This window comes from Erithacus rubecula (genome assembly GCF_903797595.1).
Source record: "Erithacus rubecula genome assembly, contig: scaffold_610_arrow_ctg1, whole genome shotgun sequence".
In the NCBI taxonomy this organism is placed as follows: domain Eukaryota; kingdom Metazoa; phylum Chordata; class Aves; order Passeriformes; family Muscicapidae; genus Erithacus; species Erithacus rubecula.
Window position 1 is genome coordinate 29238 of NW_027635728.1, and position 22847 is coordinate 52084.

At 48.7% G+C, this 22847-nt stretch overlaps 1 protein-coding gene across 1 annotated transcript; it reads left to right on the top strand.

Annotated features, from left to right (window-relative positions):
• Positions 1-16349: 16349 nt before the first annotated feature.
• LOC306816462 (olfactory receptor 14J1-like) lies at positions 16350-17273 on the top strand (the record flags this gene model as incomplete). Its single annotated transcript, XM_079332902.1, has 1 exon — positions 16350-17273. The coding sequence occupies one exon, from the start codon at positions 16350-16352 to the stop codon at positions 17271-17273; it is 924 nt and encodes a 307-aa protein (XP_079189028.1).
• Positions 17274-22847: the final 5574 nt, after the last annotated feature.

Here is a 22847-nt window from a genome sequence, read left to right on the forward strand (position 1 = left end):
CGAAGGTAATCTATGCCCAAAATACATGGGGCCTCTGCACCAGTCACAATAAGATGTTTCTTCCAATCCTTTCCAGTTAAACTTACTTCCGCTTCCATCAGGGTGAAGTCCTGCGATCCACCTGTCACACCAGCAATTGAAACAGATTCTGCTCCCATGTGTCTTGATGGAAGTATCGTACACTGTGCACCTGTGTCCACTAAAGCTTTATATTTCCGTGGTTTCAAAGTGCCAGGCCATCGAATCCACACAGTCCAAAAAACACTATTTTCCCTCGCCTCACCCTGGCTAGAGGCAGGGCCCCTCTAAGCCTGTTTCTCCTTCTTTTCTGGGGCATACATCTTAGAAGTTCCCTCAAGAGGATCAGACATGTCATTATCAGTATCACGTTCAGCACTTTGGCTGCGAGAGACAGGAGCGGCTTTCCTTCTGGTGGAACTTCCTCTTTCAATCTTTCCTTCCTTCAAATCCCGCACTCGTTTTGCCAGAGCAGCCGTAGGCTTCCCATCCCATCTTCTCATGTTCTCTCCAGAATCTCGCAAGAAAAACCACAATTCGGCTCGGGGAGTGTACCTCCTTTCCCAGCTGGGGGAAAGTCTACATTGGGTACCAGGGTTTCTAATCTGTACAGCTGAAATTTGGAGGAGGTCCTCCTTAATCTCCTCCCTAAGTTTCCGATGATTTTTCTCTATTTTATCTTCTAAGTCTCGCAAGCGTGTTTCCACAGCTGCAATTCTAGCATGAGTCGGGCCATGTACTGCATCCGCATATGCACGAAGCTTCTTTGCCATATCGAGTACTGTCTCATACACCTCATCTCTCTTCATTATTGCTAGGGCAGACGCATACTCAGGTGGCCCAAGCCGCACAAGTTTTCTCCACATCACCAGTGTGCATGGTACCAGGTCTGGATTTCTAGTTGTTACATCATCCGAAAAAATAATTTCTGCTACTGCCATTTCCCTGAGGCGTTGGACCCCCTGCTTTATGGTTTTCCATCGGGTCTGCTGCACATATAGGTCATCTGCACACAGATATCTTTGTGCCACGCTATCCAGGACCCGTGCCCAAAGGCTTTGAGGGTTAGCTCCCCTCATCACACCTTGGTCGATAACAGGATCATGAGACAGAGACCCCAAATGTCTCGCCTCAGAGCCATCCAAAACTGTGGCCTCACCTGCTGCATCCCAGAGACGAACCAGCCAGCTGATAATAGATTCATTAGGTCTCCGGGTGTAATCTTTTCTTAAACCACGAAGATCCTTTAGGGAAAGGGATTCATTATTAGTCTCTGCTCTTCCATTAGTTGTTTTAACTCCTGATTTTACATCAGGAGGTGCTGAGGGTCCCTCTCCAGCATCATCATCATCATCATCTTCCACTAGCCTATCAGTCTTCTTGGTGCACTTTCCACTTCTCGTACTGGTAGCCACAGCCATTGGCTGGGGCTTATTCTCCAGTTTAGTTGCTGGGTTTCAGCCTAGGGGGTTGGCTGCAACTTAAGTCACTGGGATAGGGGATAATTTATCTCCCTGTTCCCTCTCCTCTGTCTCCTGCTCTATAGTGCCTAGCAGGGTGCGATATGCATGTGCCAGGGCCCAGCTCACTGCAATAATCCTTTTCTCTTTAGAACCATCCTGGCATTTCCCCTTTAAGTACCTTGCAACCTCAATCGGATTTTGAATCTGTTCTGATGGGAATTCCCGAATTATGGGGTCAGAAAACTCCTTTAAAATCTGGCCCATTTTCTCCCATTTGCCATTCCACTCAAGATTCCTCCTGCCCAGCTTGACTCCCAAATCAGGAGTCCTCCCAGCCCCTTTAGAAATCTCGGCCTTAATTTTGTATAAACTGCAAATGGTGCAACAAAGACTTACCAAATTAACAACCAAAAAGATAATGTCCTTAATATTCAGGGAAATCTGAATATTTTCTAATACAGATGTAACTAATTCAGAGGAGAGGAAAGGAAATAAAGGCAGAAAATCCTCTTTTCCTGCTTCTCCTCTAAGAAATAACACAAGCCATGATTTATATATTCCTGAAGCCGATTCTAACATTCTTATTAATCTCTTGTATGCCATTATCACCAAGCCTAGCCCGATGAGTATTTTTGTTAATACCCCTTTAATACAAAAACTTCGTATTAAAGACAACACCGGAGCTATCTTCAGATAAGTAAACAAACCCAACGACCACAACGGTATTAACACTTCAAAGAAACCTAATGACCACGCATACAGGCAGGCTCCCACAACAAAAGATATGCTGGATTCAATAGGCATACCAATACCAACAGTTGAAAACAAAATATTATTAGAATAAAGTTTTTTCCACTCTTTCTGGTTTCCCTGTACGGGCCACCAAAATAATTTGTCCAAGTTTAGGACAAATTTTGGGAAAAAGATCTCCAAAGGGCCCCTCCCCCCCTTACAATTCCTTCCTTTACCAACCTTGGAAAGAATTTTCTTCAGGGGAAAGTGGAAAAAACTTTTTATTAACAAAATACAAAAGAAACACTTCCCAGCACAGACCCAGATGAGATGAACTCGGCAGATTTTCGCCGGGAAGGGCAGCAGAACTTCTTTGGCAGGCTTCTAGAGGTGGTCTCCGAAGTTCAGATCCATTTCCTCTGGAGCCGGTGCAAATCTTAGGGATGGGGGGGGGGGGGGGGGGGGGGAGAGGGAGAGGGGAAGTTTAGGCAGCCGGGGGGAAAGCAGCTGAAGCAGCAGCCAAAGCAGCAAGCAGCAGCCAAAGCAGCTAGGAGCAGCAGCGAAAAGCCCCAAAAGCAGAAAAACACCCACCTAGATAAAACAGCCCGGGGGAGGGACCGGCAGCTCCATGGTGGGGGGTAGGGAGAGGAGCTAGTCAAAGCATAATCCATAACACTGTTCATTATTTTCTCCTATGTGCAGGTCTTCAGGGCTGTGCTGAGAATCCCCTCTGAGCAGGGATGACACAAAGATATTCCACCTGCCTCTGTCACCTTGCTGTGGTCTCCTGTTTACCAGGACTGGGTTTTTTGCCTACCTAAAGGCCCCCTTCCATCTCCTCCCCATCTTGGGATCTAGTGGTGTCAGTTCTGTACTCGATGGTACCTCCAGCCCTGCACCACCACACCCTGCTGGCCACACCATTCCTGATCCAGGTCAGAAAACATTGGCCTTCTTGGCCAGCTGGGCACACTGCTGACTCATGTACAACCTGCTCTCCATCAGTACCCCCAAGTGCCTTTCTGCCTGGCTGCTATCCAGCCACTCTGTCTCCAGCCTGTAGCACTGCAGGGGTTGTTGTGTCCAAGGTGCAGGACGCAGCACGTGGACTTATTAAACCTCACCTTTGGATTTGGGCCCTGGATCCAGCCTGTCCACGTCCCTCTGCAGAGCCCTTCTACTCTCCAGAAGACCCACACTCACACCCAGCATTGTGTCACCACAGTCTTATGAGGCCCTAGAATATCACAATGGTCTCTATGATTCCATGAGTCCTCCCTTTGTCACAATGCCCCTTTGGTTCCATCGGACCCCTTGATGTCCCAAAGTCCCTTGGATTCCTGGGCCCCAAAGTGTCACAAAGGCATTTTGGAGCCCTGCAGTGCCACAGTGGATCCTTGGTTCCATGAGGTCTCGCAGTGCAGCAATGCTCTCCTTGCTCCCACAGTGTCACAATGGCCTCTTGGTCGCAAGGGGCACTAGAGTGTCAAATATGTTTTCTTCATTCCCTGAGTCTATGAGGAGCAGCACTTACCCCTTGGTTTCATGGGTCCCTGCAGTGTCACAATGGCCCCATCATTACATGAGGTCCTGCTCTGTCACAATGCTCTGCACGGTTTCACAAGGCTGGAAAAGTACTTTGAGAGCATCAAGTCCAACCTGTAATCCAACACCAGCTTTTCACCCAGACCATGGCACATCCAGTCTATGCTGAAACACTTCCAAGGATGGTGACTCACCCTCTTCCCTGGGCAGCCCATTCCAATGCCCAGTCACCCTTTCAGTGAAGAATATTTCCTAATGCCCAGCCTAAATTTTCCCCTCGTGTAGCTTAATGCTCTTTCCTCTTGTCCTGTGACTGTTTCCTGGAAAAAAAGCCTGACCTCCACTGGTTGCACCCTCCTGTCAGGGAGTTGCAGATAGTGATGAGGTCTCACCTGAGCTTCCTCCAGGATAATCATTCCCAGCTCCCTCAGCTGATCCTCACAGGACTTGTGTTCCAGACCCCTCACCAGCCTTGTTGCTCTTCTCTGGACACACTCCAGCATTCTCCATGTCCTTCCTAAATTGGGGGCCCAGAAGTGGACACAGCACTTGAGGTGCTGCCCAACTAGTGCTGAACACAAGGGAAGCATCACTGTCCTGTTCCTGCTGGCCACACCATTCCTGATACATTGTAGTTCCAGGTGTTGGATGAGGGAATTAGAGGGAGAGGTTGCGGATAAAGTGTTATTTATTGTCATCCATGAAGGGTCTTGATTTTCATATCTATTCAGACTTCATTAGAAGTTTCAGAGGTTCAATATCAATTGGACATTGCTGGTATCAGTCAATAAATACGAAAAGAAATCAGCACAAAATGCTTCTCCCTGCATTGTTTTCAATATAGTATATAGTATATAGCCTATTCACTTTGAATACACTACTGAAATCTGTCTAATTAATCACAGAAGAATTGAAAACTTAAATTATTCCCAGGGGCTTTTCTTGTTTGGGTGTTTTGAACAAATACTTTTGAGTTTTTCTCACTGAATCCCTGAACTGAAGAGGTCAAGACAGAAGAGTTCAATATTAAGTTTGTCGTGGATTTAACATTGGCCAAATTGCCAGTGCACCCATTAGAATTATTTACTCACTTTCTGCTGTGAGATGGGATTAGGAGGAAGACAAAACTAGATCAAACTTTAAAGGTACAAAGAAAAAAAATTTATTACTAGAAACTACAAGAAAAACAAAATCTCAATAAATCTTTCAGAACATTTCTTTTCTTTCTCTTCTTTTCTTTCACACTGGCAACATACGGAAATGGATCTGTCAATTTACCATCTCTATAAATAGCCTATCACAAATTTACTTGGGTGAGGAGAACTTTTCATCAGTCTATGGAGATTTTACCACAAGGAAACAGTTTTCTCCTGTCCTCTGTGTCACAGTGAATCAACCATTCAGGAGAATGTAAATCTGATCACTGTGTAAAAAAAAAAAAAAAATCCCTTCCTCGACTTACAGTTTTCTCATAACTATTTTTGAGGACCATATCAACTTACGAGGCAGCACTCATAGGCTGATGGCTTTCACTTCCCCTTGGCCCTGGAGTTTTTGGAAAAACTTATCAGGGGCAGCATTCCAGATACACCATGGGCCGGTCTGGCCACTCTGGGAGGAGGGGGAAGCAGGCAGGATCTCAGCAGCCGATGACGCTGTCTAGTAATTCCCCTTTCCCAAGTTACTCAAAATTTGGAAGAGGACAGAAACAGAAGAAATAGAAAACCAGAGAAAAAGACAAAAAAGATACAGAGATGCACACTCTTGCATTCCAGTACTGTTCAGACAGAAATTCCAAGAGGAGATAGGATCAAGATATGCGCTTGCCTAGTGGTCTGCCTTAAATTCTCCTTGGTCTTCCTGGGTCCCTCTCTCAGGTAGGACTTTTGGTCATTTAGTCACTGAGGGGCTGGGCTGGGGCTCCAGGGATGAGTGTGGAGCATTTCCTTTGGTGTGACACAGACCACAGGAGCAGGCAGGGACTCGGACTGAGCATATGCTTCGTGTTTTTTTAAGCCTCTGGGCCCTTATGGGCCTCCTGCAAGTGGGTATTGTGATTGCTCGGGCAATCAGAGCCTGGGTCAGCACCAGCCCACTGTGTGACAGATTGACAGCTCATCCAAAGGAGTTTGGGGCATTGATCTCATCCAGCCTCTGACAGCGACCATGGTGACACTCAGAACCTCATGGAACCATGGGTCAATTGTGACAAGGACAGTAGCAGATCCAAGGACACCATGGAGACACCATGGAACCTCATGGAGCCAGAGACCATTGTAACATTCTTGTGCCTCATGGATTCAGGGGGACCATTGTGACTCCAGACCCCTATGGAACCAGGGGTCAAGGATGAAGCTCTGGGGCTCATAGAACCAAGGAGCCATTGTGAAACTGAAATGGGGAAAATTAAAATTAAAATTAATGAGTTAAGGGTAAAAATACAGGAGGATGCTTTAACTAGAAGGGGACTGGCAAGATTCTCTGAGTGCTTAACATTCACTGCCTTTGCAAGAACAGGAGGACAGAGCAAGACTTCAAGATAAGATAGAGGGCCAAGAATGTGCAAGCAGGATGGAAGAGTGAGACACATTCCAGATAACAGGGATTCCTTAGACCCTTGAGCCAGCAAAAACTGGTATCAAAGTCTGGAAAGGAACCTAAGACTAGTATGCAAAGAAGGTGAGATTAAAAGTTCAAACTGAGAGGGAGACTGCTTACTTCATCCCAGACAGCCACTAGAACAAACAACAAGGAGGAATGTGAAGTCACAAAGTGACGTGGAGGTAATTTTAATATGAAGCAGGGAGAGGGTGGATTAGGAAATGAATATGTATTAGGTGCACTGTGCAATCCTAGTTTGTAGAGAATAAAAAGAGAGGTGCAGGTCACCAAAGGTGTGCATGTTTTTTGGAGGAGCTGTCCCCCATGCACCTCAGTGCTGAATAAAATACATACCTATAACTTACTTTGTGGGTTATAAAGTTTTTCTGTGCACCAATTTGGGTGACCCCACTGCTCCCCTGAGATTTCAGGGTGCCCTCTTTGCCCACCTCAGAGCTGGAGCCGGTGCAGAATGCCACCTGCACCGACCACACAGACCAAAGCACCTGGGTGCACCTGCGCTGCATCATCTCCTGAGGTAACTCAGGGCTCCCTCCCACCTCTGGGGCCCTCACCTGGAGTTTTGGGGTAACCCTGAATGTTCAAGTGTCCCCCGACAGCCCCCCCAGCATGGAGGGTTATCTGTGTCCACGTTGACTGAAAGGATGCAACAGTGACCATTATCTTTTCCCAGCCCATCCAGGAGAGTCGCAACACTTGGGTGCTCCAAACATCACCTGGACATCCCCAAAAATCACCCAGATACACCTGGGTACCTCTTGGATCACTGGGTCACCCAAAACCACTAGGGCCCCCCAGAACTGGTGTCCCAAAAATCCTCATTGCTTTGACTGGGTGGACCTGGTGTCCCAAAATTCGCATTGACTTCAACGGCTAAACCCTGTGCCCCCAAAATTTTGTTGCTAAAAAACTTGATTTTGGCCTCAGAACTCCCAGAATTTGGACTGAAAATGGAGATTTCTGGGCTTACCTGGAGCACAGCACCAACACAGGTCACAGGTGTGGGATCAGGGATTTGGAATTAGCTTCCAGGAATTCATCCAGGACTTCCAGAGAACCAGCATCATGATCCTGGAAGGGAAATTCCTGGAATTGAGCCAACATTTCCCCCACATTTTTCCCAAATTGCCTCATTTTAGCACCAAAGTTCCACAAAAGTCCTGCTGAATTCAATGGATAGGCTGAGTGTCCCTAAATCCACCGAGACTTAAACAGGGTAGACCTGTTGTCTCTAAACCCCTATTGACTTATCTGGGGTAGACCTGGTATTTTGAATCTCTATTGATTTCAATTGGCAGGTTTGATATCTAAAATATGCCTGACAGAAGATCATTATAACAAAAAATGGGCAACACAGAGACATTGTAAAAGACAGTTTATTGCTTTATTGCACCAGTCTCATAGAACGGTGAGGAATTAAAGGTGTTATATCCAATGCCATAATATCGGAAGCCATCTCATTCTTAGTTGCATTGCCTTACATTAGTTTTTTAGTCAATCACATATTTCTATGAACTTTGCTAACGTCTTTTATCACCAATCATAAATTGCTTTGCTTCCCACAGCTTTGCTGCCATGTGCATTTTTCAACCAATCATATAACACTTCACAAACTTGTAATGATACATCTTAAACTTCTAACTAACTAACCAACCAACTAACTAACTCACACCACCCTGTCACCCAGACCATGGGACTCAGTGTCACATCCAGTCTATGCTGAAACTCTTCCTGGGACAGTGACTCATCCACCTCCCTGGGAAGCCCATTCAAATGCCCAGTCACCTTCTTTGTGAAGAGTATTTATTCATGTCCAGCCTTAATCTTCTTTGGGGCAGCTTTAAGTCTGTGTCCTCTTGTCCTGTCACTGTTCCCTGGGGAAAGAGCCCAACTCCACCTGCCTGCACCCTCCTGTCAGGGAGTTGTAGAGAGTGATGAGATCTCCTCCAAGTCTACTCCAGGATAAACATCCCCAACTCCCTCAGCTACTCCTCACAGGACTTGTGTTCCAGATCCCTCACCAGCCTTGTAGCCCTTCTCTGGACACTCTCCAGCTCCTCCATGTCCTTCCTAAATTGGGGGACCAGAAGTGGACACAGCACTTGAGGTGCTGCCCAGCCACTGCTGAGCACAGGGCAAGAATCACTGCCCTGCTCCTGCTGGTTGCACTATTCCTGATCCAAAGGAGTCTGAGGGGTTGGATGAGGGAAATGGTTAGGAGGGGATGGGGATGGGGACAAAGTGCAATTGATTGAACATCATCAAGGGTCTTGACTTTCATATATATTCAGACTGCATTAGAAGGTGCTGGGGGTCAATATCAGTTGGACAGTTCTGATACCCATCTATAAACAGGAAAAGAACCAGGAGAAATCACTTCTCTGAGCATTGTTTTCAATTTAGTATATTTACATGGAATACATTTTTGAAATCTATCCAATTAACCACCAAAGATATGAAAACTTTATTAAATTATCCCCAGGAGCTTTTCTTATGGGTGTTTTTAACAAATGTTTATGAGCCTTGGTCACTAAATTCTGAAACTGAAAAAATCAAGAAAGTAGAGGCCTCTGGAGTAGTAAAAATCATCAGCATCCTCCTAGTGGCTGAGGATGTATCCTCATCAGAGCAGGAATGATGGAGCAGAAATAGGAACAGGTGACACACTGATCAAACCCACTGACTGATCACATCTACTGACCTTACCCACTGACCACATCCCACTCACCACCCAAATGACCATACCTCCAATGATCACACCCATTGACGATAACCACTACACACACTCACTGACCACACCCATATCCTAGAAACCAGTGCCAACACCTCACTGACCACACCCACTGACCACCCCAATGACAAATCCCATTGACCACACCCTGCTGACCAACCCAACAACAACCCCTCCGAAAATACTGAGCACACGCAGTCTTGATGCTTTCTGCTCACTCCTCTAAGTTATTTGAAATCCCCCATCTCCAATAGCTCAAACAGCTGGCTGCTTCCTTCTCCTATTTGACCAGGCAGAAATTCCATAAATACACACTTGTATCTCAAATGCAAAAAGTTAAACTACAAGGGGAGCCTTACAATTCATTTTACCAAGCTGGCACCATTCCCAGTCTCTTTTCAAAAATATCCAGATTCTCTGTCTTTAAACCTTAACCACAGACTGGACTCACTATCTCAAACTGATCATGTGCTACCTGCCAATTATAGTATCTCAGGAGTTCCAGGGCACACCTGGGGCACATAGGTCTCCGTTTATTAGATATACAATGCCGTCTCTTTTTGCACCCTCTACAGAGGAGAAGGACCCAACTTGGTTTTCACCCTGGTCCACAATGACTCATCGTCCGCCCACACAAAAAGCAAGGAGTTACCCTTATTAGTCCCCAGAGTTGTGGGTTTCTGAAATTATTCTCAACTGGTGGTAATTCCTAGTCAAAAGCCAAATAATTACTTGTTCAAAGATAGCCCTTTCAGAAACTGTCCAGGAAAGACCCAAGCGATGAGCACCCATCAATTATTGATGATTAAGATAACCAGAGCCATCAGGAAAGCTACATCTGAATGCCAGCTTCCCATAAACCGAGATCTGCATTCACCAAATTCATTGTTTCCCAGACATGGTTTTGTCCAGCCCAATGCAGAGAAAGACTACATGAATGTGTGCAACAACAAAATGAAAGACCTCTGCTCCAGGCTATGAAAAACTGTATAAAAACTGGACTGACCAAGGCGGCTTTGTGAGCACTGGGGGACCCGATGCGATAGAGGTTGGATCAGAGTGAGCTCACCCGGCGCAAATCCTGGGCTCAGTGCTCTCCCTTTTTGATTGTGGGAAAGGAGGATCGTATTTCAGTCGCAAAAATAATTATCACTTATTCTTATTATATTTAATTCAGCTTAATCTCGTTTATAACACCTTCATCTACAGCCTGAGGAATCAGGAGCTTGAGGATGCCCTGAGGAATATGACCACTATGCGTTTCCAGAAACAATCAAGTGCCTGTTTGTTTCTGCATAGCATTCAGAATGGAACTCATTACAGACTGCCCAGACTGCTTAGTTCCATGTGTTTCTATTTGGTGTGTTCTACTTTTTCTTTTTTATTTTTTTTTTTTAACTTTTCATAGTATTTTACATAAAGGGATGCCTTTAGTCACAGTATTGCTACATCAGTATCTACTGTGCTTGTGTTCAGCATAGACAGTAAGGAGCCATGATCGTTGCGCATTGAGGTAAAATAAAGTGTCCTGCTCTGCCCTGTGTGACCCAGGTGCTTCCCCAGCCCTTCTCTGTCTCTGCAAGGGCAGTGCCTGTGAGCAGAGGTGGAGGGACTCCCAGCACAGTAGCAGAGCCAGGGAAAATGGCCCTGGCTCTACCCACATCTGCTCTTCCCAACTCCACCCTCTCCTTGCCAGCCATTCTGTGGCTGTGAGGCCACAGTGCTCTGGCAGCTTGGTCACTGTCCTGCTGTGTGTCCCTGCTGTGAGCACAGGCAGGGACAGGCCATGGGCACTCCTGGGACACACCTGGGCTCCAGCACAGCAGCTCCACCAGCAAAGGCATCTCCTGAGGGCAGGGCAGGAAGGCTTTGTTCTCCTCCTGAGTCACTCTCAGGAACAGGCCCAAAGAACAGACTCTGAAGATGATCCTTGTGTTCCCTGTTCTCCCAGGGCTCAGTGGGATGAGATCAGGGTCCCAGTGTGGCCATCAAGGGACTCAGGTCTGGGTCATGTTTGGCTTGTTGGTGGCCAGTGCCCATCAGACGGTGAATGGTCTGTGCTGAACCTTGCTGAGGCTCTGCAGCTTGTCCTAGGGCCGATGGCAGGGCAATGTTTGCCTGCAGGGCCTTGGGAGCTGCCAGGAGAGCACAGGGGACCTGCAGGGACAGGGTGTGCCAGGGAGCAGCAGGGAGTGGAGCTCACTGGGCACAGGCCTGCCCAAAGTGGGGTCAACTGGAGTTCAAGGAGTGAATGTCTGCTGTGACCAGGAAAGCTCTGCAGCCCCAGGGACACAGCAGACACAGGGAAAGGAGTCTGGCACTGAGAGCTCTGAGCCACAGGGACACAGCAGGCACAGGGAAAGGAGTCTGGCACTGAGTGCTCTGAGCCTCAGACACCTTCCCCAGGAGGATGCAGGGCAGCCCCAAGGCCATCTGGCAGCCCTGAAACAAGGCAGGCACCTCTGAAACTCTGCATGGCCCCAGCAGAGCCTATGTGGGAGGGGGTCAGTGCAGGGAGCACCATCAGCTGCCTCTGTGTCCCAGGCTGAGCAGCAGAGCCCAGCAGAGGCAGCCCAGGGCCCCGGGCAGCACAGCCCCCGTGCTCTGCAGAGCAGCAGCCCCAGCTCGGGCTCTGGGAGCAGGGCAGGGGCTGCAGCACTGGCTGCTCAGGCCAGCACAGACGTGTTCCCCTGGCACAGGCTCTGTGGGCAGCTGGCATGTGCCAGGAGCAGAGCAGGAGCCCCTGGGGTGCAGAGAAGCCCTGGAAAGAGGCTGCCCTGTCCCTGGGGCAGCAGCAGCTGCCTGAGGAGCCCCAGGGCCAACTCTCTGCTGCTGTGCTGGGCAGCGGGGCTGGCCCGGGGGCTGCAGGAGCTGCCTGAGCTGAGCATCTACTGAGCATTCCAGACACAGAGTGGCTGTCCCTGACCTGCAGTGCCTCCAGTTCAGCCTGCAGGAGGTGATCCTGGCTGACCACTATGCCTCAGCCCCCCTCACAGTTTACCCAGACAAGTCCAATGCTGTTCATGCCTAGCAGGGTCCCCTGTTCCCCTGGGTTCCCCCAGTTCCACCTGGGCCACAGCTTCCACCAAGGATGTTTCACAAATCAACCCCAGAGCCTGACACGGGGACAAGGGGCCGGAGCTGTGTGTCTAGGACATCAAGGAAGGGGATCATCCAGGTCACTGGGGCCTGGTTTGGGTTCCCCAGGGCAGCAAAGATGTCTGGCAGCTGGAGCACAGTGAGGGAAGGGCCTCCAGGATGGGGCTGGAGCCTTTTGGCTGTGAGGAGATGCTGAGGGAGCTGGGCTTGTCCAGCCTGGAGCAGGGAAGGCTGAGGGGCTCCTCATCCTAGCAAGGACAGGAAGAGTTTAAATGAGTCAGGCTGGTTTCAGCATTTCCTCAACATTCAAAAGCAGCATGGCTTACCTTTCTCCATCCACCACTGAAAGCTTTGCAAACAGGGCATTTTTCAAGCCGTTTTCACCCCACTCCAGGCAGAGCATCCTGATACAACACCTTGATTGTGTTTGTATCTATCATAACATCATCTTTCTGATGCAAAAATCAAAGGGTTAAGAGCTTAGCTGAGGAATAGAAGCTGTACATATAATGATCAGAGTAGAAGCAATGTAGAAAGTTAATAATCAGTGGCTGAGCCAGTAGAGATAAGAAAATAAATCACTTGCTTGGCTTTGTTGTGTCAAGTTGGGTAGTTGGAATATTGTTGAAGTGAAGAAACCATAACTGCACCTGGACCCTACAACCAGCCAGAACCAGGCTGGGAACTTGAATTACGGTCAAAGGGCCCAAGAACCTAGGAACAAGACCAAGGTGAAAAGCTGAAGGCAAGGAAGGCTCCCTGACTTCATCATTAGGAGGCCTCTGACCCATTTAAAACACCCACTGACGCATTTGAAGGAACGAACTGTGCAAGGACTGTGCAAAAGAACTTTGAGCTAATTTTTATATAAAATGAGGGTATGGGGTGTTAGGTAATTCATATCTATAGACATATTGGGTAACTAAATGAATAGGTAAGATTTTGATGGAAAACATAAGGCAAGAGCCCTGGGTATTTTGCACATCCTTGTGAGACATTTCTCCTGGGCTTGCCAAGCATTGTAATACATATACTACTTTCTAACTTAAACTGGCTGGAGAGTCCTTTTTTCTCTATCAGTTGGCGAGTTTGCCATGAGAAACTCCTTTTGGCTGCAAGACCAACCTGGGCTATGGATGTCTCTGGGACCTTCCGGGAGGGACCTCCGGTCCCCAGCTGCTCATCATGGGGACAGACAAGACATGCTGCTGGACTGCAGACAAAATTGTATGTTTAAAATGATGTGTATGCCTGTCAGGCCTACACATGGCTAAAAGGCAGCTGACAAGACGCAGAAGACGTTCTGTGCTCAGGGCAAGCCTGAGCGGTTTTGTTTGCAATTATCGGGAGGGTGCAGTGGCCACAGAAAGGGTTTGTTCTGTCAGGGAGATCCACCAGCAGTTCTTTGGGTGAACTGGGCAAATCCTTGTTTATTGCTGCTGTTTTAATCATTATTTTGATTGGGTCCTGCCTCTGTGAATGACTGTTTGTGTGATTGGTGAAATGTACTTAGGAAGAAGTGAACGGGAGCTTGGATCTTTGTTTTCATTTTGGGCAACTGAAACGGCTGGAGAAGAACAAACTGATTGGGAGATCGCTAAAATTGCTGTATACTGTGTGCTGTGTTGACAAGAGGGGGATGTTTTCTCCCTTAATAAAGAGATACCCTTCCCTGCAGTGATTTTGACTTTTGGATTCGGGCTGTGTGTGGGTAATTCCGGTTTAAGGGGGATAGTATTCCCTGTAACACTCGGTGTTTGGGCTTAACCGGTGCCCTGCAGCCACTGGTCTTTGTGTATTTTAGAGTAATATTGCCACCGTGACAAAAGTTACAATTGCAGCAAACTGGTAATTTTTCCCTGTGTTTTCAGTAAATGTTAACTGGATGGAATATATCGAAATTCAGCAGGGAGGTTGGTAGCTTTGGACTGGGAAAATCCTGCTGAAGAGGGTCTGGACATTCAAGAGAGAAGAGGAATAGCTTGCTTTTGTGGGTGGTATGAGGCTTTTGGGGCTTCTAGAAGTTGGCACTCTGCATGGTTACTGTTACAGTGCAAGATTTGTGAAAAATGTTGTTATTGTTCCTCTGAGAGACGACAAGGTCTATGCCCTCAGTGTAAATAGAGACATCCTAACCAAGCTGATTTTGAACCTAAGATCCTAAAGTTTGTGTGTGGGAAATAACATTCAATGCCTGCAACTCAGGCATGTGTGTGGGAGAAAGATTGGGAAAGGACTGTGAGGCTGTGTGGAGAGAGATTTGGGTGGAAACAGGGTAAGACAAGAAGGAGGAGGTAATGAGTACTTGACAAAGCAAGGAGATTTCTAAGGCTAGTCCTTTAGCCTGTATTTTGACACACTGGACAGAGTTAGTAGGGTATGAGGGCACTGAAAAATAGCAAAGTTTGATCAACTTTCACAGACATATCCCTCAGCAGAATCCATTAAAACTTCAGGAAAATTGGTCTTCAAGTAAATTTTGAACTCTTGAGAAGTTTCTTTAACATACTGAGGGACTTAATATAATGTAAACAACACTAAATCCCTGTGAGTGTCATTAAAATCTTTGTGCTGTGTCTGTGCTGCTGAGCTGGGCTGGTCTCCTGGCACAGAGGCAGCTCCCAGGCTCAACCAGGAAAAGCTTCAAAAAGAGATTTCTGCTGAGGAGCAGCTCCTCTCCCAGCCCAGCAGGGCTGAGGGCACTGCCTGCAGGCACTGAGGGGAAAGGAGCCAGGCAAAGACAGGCTAAAGGCAACCAGGATTGGGAAGACATGGAGCTGAGACTTCACTTGGGGTAACATCTTCATAGCCCTGGACATGGTGAGTGTGTGGGTGCAGGGCATGTCCCCTGTGCTCCTGGAGGGATGTACTAGAGCCAGCACATGTGTCAGGAGGACTCTGCCAGTTTCCTGAGGCACAGGAGCAGGAGGAAGAGGAGGAGGAGGAGAAGGAGGAGGAGGAGGAGGAGGAGGAGGAGGAGGAGGAGGAGGAGGAGGAGGAGGAGGAGGAGGAGGAGGAGGAGGAGGATGTGCTGCAGAGCAGGGCTGTCCTGGGCACCGTCAGAGGGACAGGGCAGGATGGCTCCTGCTGCCAGGGACGTCTGCAGGGGCTGAAGCTGGGGCTGCAGCCAGGGATGCCCAGGGCTGTCCTGCAGAGCAGCTCCTGCAACCATCAGAGCTCTTGGCCAGCCAAGGACATTTGCCACCTGCCAGGGACAGCTCTCAGCCTGCCTGGCAGCTCTGCATGGACTGTGTGAAGAAGATAGAGGTGGAAGGGGTGACCCCATCAGGGCAGATTCCTCCTGCTGTGGAGATGGTGCTGCATGGCCAGGGCTGCTCTCAGCTTTCTCCTCAAGGCAAGGGAAAGAGGATGTCAGGTGTGCCTGTGTCACTGAGCCTCCTGCACTGTCCCACTGGGCATCAGCAGATCTGCCTCACATCTCCCTCACAAAGTGCCTCCTCACCCTCCTGTGCCTACAGACAGCAGCAACGGCACCTTGGATTGCAGCATCTCAGTTTGTCTGAGCTGCCCATAAGGCCCTGGCCTGGAGATGTCCCTGGGCAGTGCCCTGTGCTGGAAGAGGTGTGCAAGGCAGAGCAGAGCACCCAGGGCGAGACTGGGCTCTGGGAGTACTGGCAGGGAGAAGCTTTGGTTGCAGAGAAATAGCTCCCAGTAGGCTGAGCATCAGGCGTTAGAGAACCACACCAGTCCTGAATATCCCTCCCTGTCCATCTGCAGAGGAAAAAAGGTGGGGGTTTAGAGAGATTGGTTTTGAAACTGTAGTCTGAAAAAGTTTTTTTAAAGAAAATTTTATGTGTGAGAACTTTGTAAAAGCAGGAGGTAATGAGCAAAAAGCAGATGTGTAGGACCAGCAGGTCTGACAACACAGGGGCACAGGGAGGCCTTTTATCCAAAAGGGATCCTAAATCTCTGGCTCGGAGAAATAATGAATTTGAGCCAGCAACTCAGCAGCAAAACCAAAAACTCAAAAATAAAAAACTTTTACAAATTACAACCAAAGTATGAGAAGATAATTTGAAAGGATTCTAAAGAATATTTTCTTTAGAATTGGCTCAAAGAATTTGTTCCCACCTTGTCAAAATCTTCTTTCAACAAGTCAGAATTCCCAGAGTGCAGCGATGTCCAACAGCAGCTCCATCAGCCACTTCCTCCTGCTGGCACTGGCAGACACGCGGCAGCTGCAGCTCCTGCACTTCTGCCTCTTCCTGGGCATCTCCCTGGCTGCCCTCCTGGCCAACGGCCTCATCATCAGCGCCGTAGCCTGCAGCCACCACCTGCACACTCCCATGTTCTTCTTCCTGCTCAACCTGGCCCTCACTGACCTGGGCTGCATCTGCACCACTGTGTCCAAAGCCATGCACAATTCCCTCTGGGACACCAGGAACATCTCCTACTCAGGATGTGCTGCTCAGGTCTTTTTTTTTATGTTTTTCTTTTTAGCAGAATATTATCTCCTGACCATCATGTGCTATGACCGTTATGTGTCCATCTGCAAACCCCTGCACTACGGGACCCTCCTGGGCAGCAGAGCTTGTGCCCACATGGCAGCAGCTGCCTGGGCCAGTGCCTTTCTCACTGCTCTGCTGCACACAGCCACTACATTTTCCCTGCCCCTGTGCCAGGGCAATGTCCTGGGCCAGTTCTTCTGTGAAATCCCACATATCCTCAAACTCTCCTGCTCCAAATCCTACCTCAGGGAATTTGGGCTTCTTGCTGTTAGTGCCTGTTTATCATTTGGTTGTTTTGTGTTCATTGTTTTCTCCTATGTGCAGATCTTCAGGGTTGTGCTGAGGATCCCCTCTGAGCAGGGACGGCACAAAGCCTTTTCCACCTGCCTTCCTCACCTGGCTGTGGTCTCCATGTTTGTCAGCACTGCCACATTAGCCTACCTGAAGCCCCCTTCTGTCTCCTCCCCATCCCTAGATCTGGCCCTGTCAATTCTCTACTCAGTGGTGCCTCCAGCTCTGAACCCCCTCATCTACAGCCTGAGGAATCAGGATCTCAAGGCTGCAATGTGGAGACTGAGGACACAAAGATTTTAGGAACATTGAACTGCTGGCAAATTTCTGCAAATCACTTGAAATAAAACTTGTTTTTCATAGTTCTTGTTGTTTTGGTTTTGGAGTTTATTTCTGTTGTTCTGCTTTTCTATTATATTCCATTAAAAAATGTCATTATTTTGCCATTATCCTTTTGTTTCTCTCCACATTCCCTGTGGCCAGAGACTGTGTCCATGAGACCCTGTGATCTCAGGGGCCATAAATGTACTAAAGGATCTCCAAGGAAAGTTTTCACCAGAGTTCCCCAATATGTTCCCTTCTCTGGAGCTGCAGCAGCAATGCCTGTGTGCAGAACTGTGGCAGATCAGTGCTGGCACAGGAGCTGTGCCCAGCAGCAGCAGCATTTGGTGCTGACAGTGCTGCTCCCGTGCCACTGCTCTGCTGCCCTCCTGCCCCTCGTGTTGCTGCAGGGCCTGAGTGCTCTCGGGGCCGGGCACAGCCCTGGGGGTGGCAGTGCTGGGGCTGCAGCAGAGACAGGCCATGGGCACTGCTGGGGCAGCACTGACGCCTCAGGGCAGGGCCTGGGGGCTCCAGGCTCCTTGGTCAGGCTCTATCCACAACATTTGTCCAGGCCAATGCTGAGCAGAGAAAACCTTGTGAGCAGCCTCAGGATGGCTGTGGGCAGGCTGGGGGCAAACAGCATGGCTAGTGCTCTGCAAGGCCCCTGCAAGGGAGAGACCCTGGCAAGGAACAGCAGAGCAGGGGCTGATCCATCCCCACTGCGCTGGACAGCCCAGGGCAGCGTCCCAGAGCGTCCTCATGCACCTGCCAACAACATCCCCCCTCTGCAGCCCTGGCCTCTCCCCCAGCTCACACAGGTGCCACATCCTTGCAGGCACAGACACGGCAGCACTGGCTCAGGAGCCCCTGTTTGCACTGCACAGAGCAGGCGTCAGCACCCCCATGGTGCTGCTGTGGGGAGATGGAGCTGAGTGGGCACAAATGCCATCAGTCACTGGGGCCAGCAAGGTCTGGGGGACACCAGGAAAAACACTCAGGTTTGTCGTGACCTCTGCAGTCAGCCACAAAGTTTGTTCCCATGAGCTGTGAGTTTCCTGTCCCACTGCAGACACTGTTGCTCAGAGCCACAGCTGCGTTTTACCCACCCCCACAAAGCCCTGAGCATTTCCTCTGCTTCACTTTTGCTTTGTTTCTTCCTTCCTGATCCACATTTACACCTCTTGCCCATCCGTGTCCCCTCCCCTGTAAACAGCCCATCCCTGTTTTCACATTCGTCTATGGCTGCACTTCCCATTTCAGTTCCTGAGTTGGCACCATGGGAACATCCCTTGGAAAGCAGGATCATCCTACAAGTGCTTCAGGAATTGTCTGCAGGGTCCTGCAGTGCCTCGTGCTGCTCCCTTGCCAGAGGCACCACAGGCCAGGGGGGCACATCTGGGCTGCTGTGTCTGGGTGTGGGGCTCCCTGTTCTGGGCAGTGAGGAGGGGCTGGACAGGCTCTGCAGGACTGACAGGATGGGCTTTTGGGCTCTGTGGAGAAGGTGAGGGACCTGGGCTGCTGAACCTTCTGAAGAGAAGGCCCAGGGCTCATCCTGCAGCTGTTCCATGGGAGGTTTCAGAGAATCACAGAGTCAGCAAGGTTGGAAAAGACCTTGGAGATCATCAAGTCCAACCTGTGTCCTGACACCACCTTGTCTCCCTGAGATTCCTCTTCTCTGGGATAAACAACACCAGCTCCCTCAGCCACTCCTCACAGCACTTGTGTTCCCCACCCCTCACCAGCCTTTTTGCACTTCTCTGGACACACTCCAGCCCCTCCATGTCCTTTCTAAATTGGGGGGTCCAGAACTGGACACAGTACTCGAGGTGCTGCCTAACCAGTGCTGAGCACAGGGGAAGAATCACTGCCCTGCTGCTGCTGGCCACACCATTCCTGATCCAGGCCAGGAGCCATTGGCTTTCTTGGTCATCTACGCATACTGCTGGCTCATGTCCAGCCTGCTGTCCATCACTGCTGCCAGGTCCCTTTCTGCCTGGCTGATGTCCAGCCACTCTGTCCCCAGCCTGAAATGCTGCAGGGGTCATTGTGTCTGAAATGCAGGACCTGGGTAACAAGGTCAGGCAGACAGGCCTGGATTTCCCTAGATTCTCCTTCCAGCCCTTCTTGGGCATGGAGTCACATTTGCACCTTCAGTCTTTTGGAACCTCCCTGATGAGGCAGGACTGATGAGAAATGATGGAGAGTGTGGACACCATTGAAGGCCCACGCAAAATTTGCTAGGCCTTTTCAGGCTCGAAGCTCTTTTTCTCTTTCTCATTCTGGGAAACTTTTCCCATGCTGAGACAGTTTCTCAGCTCCGGCCTAAGCCTTTCCCAGGATGACAACATTTGGGAAAACAGAAAGGAATTAATAATAAAGATTAGCACCTGGTGTTGACTGAGAAACAGTACTCACAATTTGTGACAGGATTTGTTTTCTTCTGTTTTCCAATGGACTGCTGTTCTGTTCGAGACTTGAGAACCACACTATAAATATGTTTCTGACTTTCAATGAAATGCTTCTTTAGCCTCATAGCTGGAGAAGTCTTGTTTATTAATATACGTGACTCCTAGCGTGTATGGTGACAGGAGAGCACCTCCCAGCAGCTCCCTCATCCCCCTAGTATAAATATCAAGTGCCCCATAGAGACCTGTAAACACCTGAGTGGCTCAGTAGGTCAGCAGCTGCTTCCTCTTGAATTACGGGGGTCTGTTCTGCTCCCTGTCCCCATCTATCAGCTCAGCAGAACATTTGTCCTGGGGACAACCTGTTTTATTTTTGAAAATATGATAAGGAACAAGCAATAAGGAATGTAGGTTGTCCTTAGCCCTTTTATTGCCATTAATGTTTTCAAAAAATAATTTTTGTTATCCTTCACACAGGTGGCCAGTTTAAGTCCTAATGGAGCTTTCACCTCTCTAATTTTCTTTCTGCATGACCGAGCAACAGCCTTAAACATTTCCTGAGTTTCCTGCCCCTCTATCCAAAGATGATGCAACCTCTTTTTTCCCTGTGTTCTTGGAAAAAGCTTCATGCGCAGTCAGGCCAGTCATTTTCCTCACTTTTGGCACACAGGGACAGGCTGCTCCTTCTCCTTCAAAATTTCTTTCTTGCAGTGTGTCCATCATTCCTGGACCCCTTTTGTTTTTAAGGATGGTATCCCTTAAAAAATTCAATACCTGATTTGGCACTCTCTGCACAAATCTACATCTCAATAAGCCAAAGTCTTCTCTCCATTGTTGCAGGGTAGAACTTTTGTTGATGCTCTACTTCTTTCACAGAATAATAAAAACTCTAATATTTCATGGTTACTGTACCCCAGGAAGCCACCGACCACCACATCTCTTACCAACCCGTCTCTGTTTGTGAACAGCAGGAGACAGAGCTTTCCTTGGGAGTGTTCTTCTGTCCTGGGGGTCTCTCTAGTGTTTCCTGGTGGTCGTGGACCCCCAATGTTCCAGTCAGCCTGGCTGAGTTGGCAGGACACTGAGGCTGGTGAATTCCAATTCCCCTTCTTATACAAGGGGCATTGTGTGGTTTCCAGAGGTGAGTGGTTTTGGAGAACAAGCATTGTGTTGTTTCACGTAGGGTGGGCAATTTATCGTCTGGTAACATGAGGTCACAGAGTGGGCTATGACAACACAGAGTGGGTTTTGTGAGGTCATCAAGCAGCTACGACATCGTAGGCTGTCTCTGCATCATCACCTGGGCTGTGTGAGGTCACTGGGTTGGTCACTCTGCCCCATCCCCACCTCACAGTTTCCCCAGACAAGTCCAATGCTGTTCATGCCCAGCAGGGTCCCCTGTCCCTCTGTATCCCCGTGCCCCACCTGGAGCCACAGCCTCCCCCAAGGATGTTCCACAAATCAACCCCAGAGCATGACACGGGAAAAAGGGGCCAGGGCTGTGTGACCAGGACATCAAGGACGTGGATTATCCAGGTCACTGGGGCCTGGTTTGGGTTCCCCAGAGCAGGAATGATGTCTGGCAGCTGGAGTAGGGCGAGGGAAGGGCCTCCAAGGTGGGGCTGGAGCCCTTTGGCTGTGCAGAGATGCTGAGGGAGCTGGGCTTGTCCAGCCAAGAGCAGGGAAGGCTGAGGGGCTCCTCATGCCAGCCTGGCAGTGCCAGGCAGGAGCAGAGGCTGTTGGATCAAGTTCCTGTGAGCCCAGAATATTGGCATTAGTGCAGCTGTAGCTGTGCACAAGAGAGCTCTTCAGCCACTTTCAATTTTCCTTCCTCTGGGCATGGAAGGAACTTGTGACTTCAGCGTGTCTCGTGTGCAAAGAGCAAATCTGGGCAGAATCAGGGCAGGGTGGGTTTGGGGCATCATGGGATCTGTGCTGGGCACAGAATGAGTTTTCTATTGGTCTGAGACTGTCTGCTGTCAAAGTGGATGTAATATGCAATAGAGGAATGACTTTTGGTTTTTATGGAGCTGTGCCTTCCCTTGGTTCTTTTTGCTGACAATAAATGAACATCCCTCTGTGTCTTGAGCAGTTCCTTCTCCAAGGAAAGCAGGTGGAAGTTGGTGCCAAGGAGCTGAAAGCTGCACGTACAGCCTGGGCTGGAGGAAGCTCAGATTTGCACAGGACTGCTCTGAGTGCCAGGGGTTGGATAACGGAAATGGTGGGGTTGGGGTAGGGACAAAGTGTGATTGATGGTCAGCCATAAAGGGTCCTGATTTTCATATCTATTCTGACTACATTAGGAGGTGCTCAAGATCAACCAAATTGAAATTGTTGATATCAGCTCATAAAGAGGAAAAAAAGAAATGGGAAAAAATCTTCTCTCATATTTTAATGTAATATGTTTTTACAAAAGTAGTGAAAGCTTAGACAAGTCCTGCCTTATGCCCAGGTTTCTGGCAGTAGCTCTGTTTCTGGCGACCTGCACTTCAAATTGCTTTTTCTACTAAGTTCTTAAGAATAGAAAATTAGGTATATTATAAAAGAAATTATTTACTTAATGGACTCAAGATTAACAGACAAGAGACTTTAAATTGACTACTTACTGCACAGGATAAACAAAAGAAGTGCAGGTAGATAGAAACACTGAGCACAATAAAGAACATATTACAGGTAGTGAAGAAATAGCAGAGATCAGGAGTCAATGTAACTTACCAACAAATTGATGAGGGAGTACACATGGAGACCTTTCACTCACATTCCAGAAAAGTAAGCATAAAGATGCATCCAGACTTGGCAGATAAGCCCTACCCTTTTGCAGGGACTATGCAGAAGACTTTTGCTTTGTGAAAGTTTTGTGTGGCTTTCATAGTCTACAAAGTGAAGTGTGAGTCACTCAGAAATTCAAGGCTTATCTCCCTTCAGTCTGCTCTCAAGGCAAGATGTTTATGGTCAGCTGGGAAATTCCACCTCCCTGGCACCAGAGAGAACTCAGGACAGGACTGATGTCCAGCTTGGGTTATCTCAGCAGTTCCTGAGAGGGGGAAGATGCCCTGAATTATGGCCCAGCTGATGGACAGAACAGATGAGCTCTGCTGTGCCACAGGGGAAGTCCTGCTGCAGGAACCTCATGGAACCAAGGGTGCGTTGT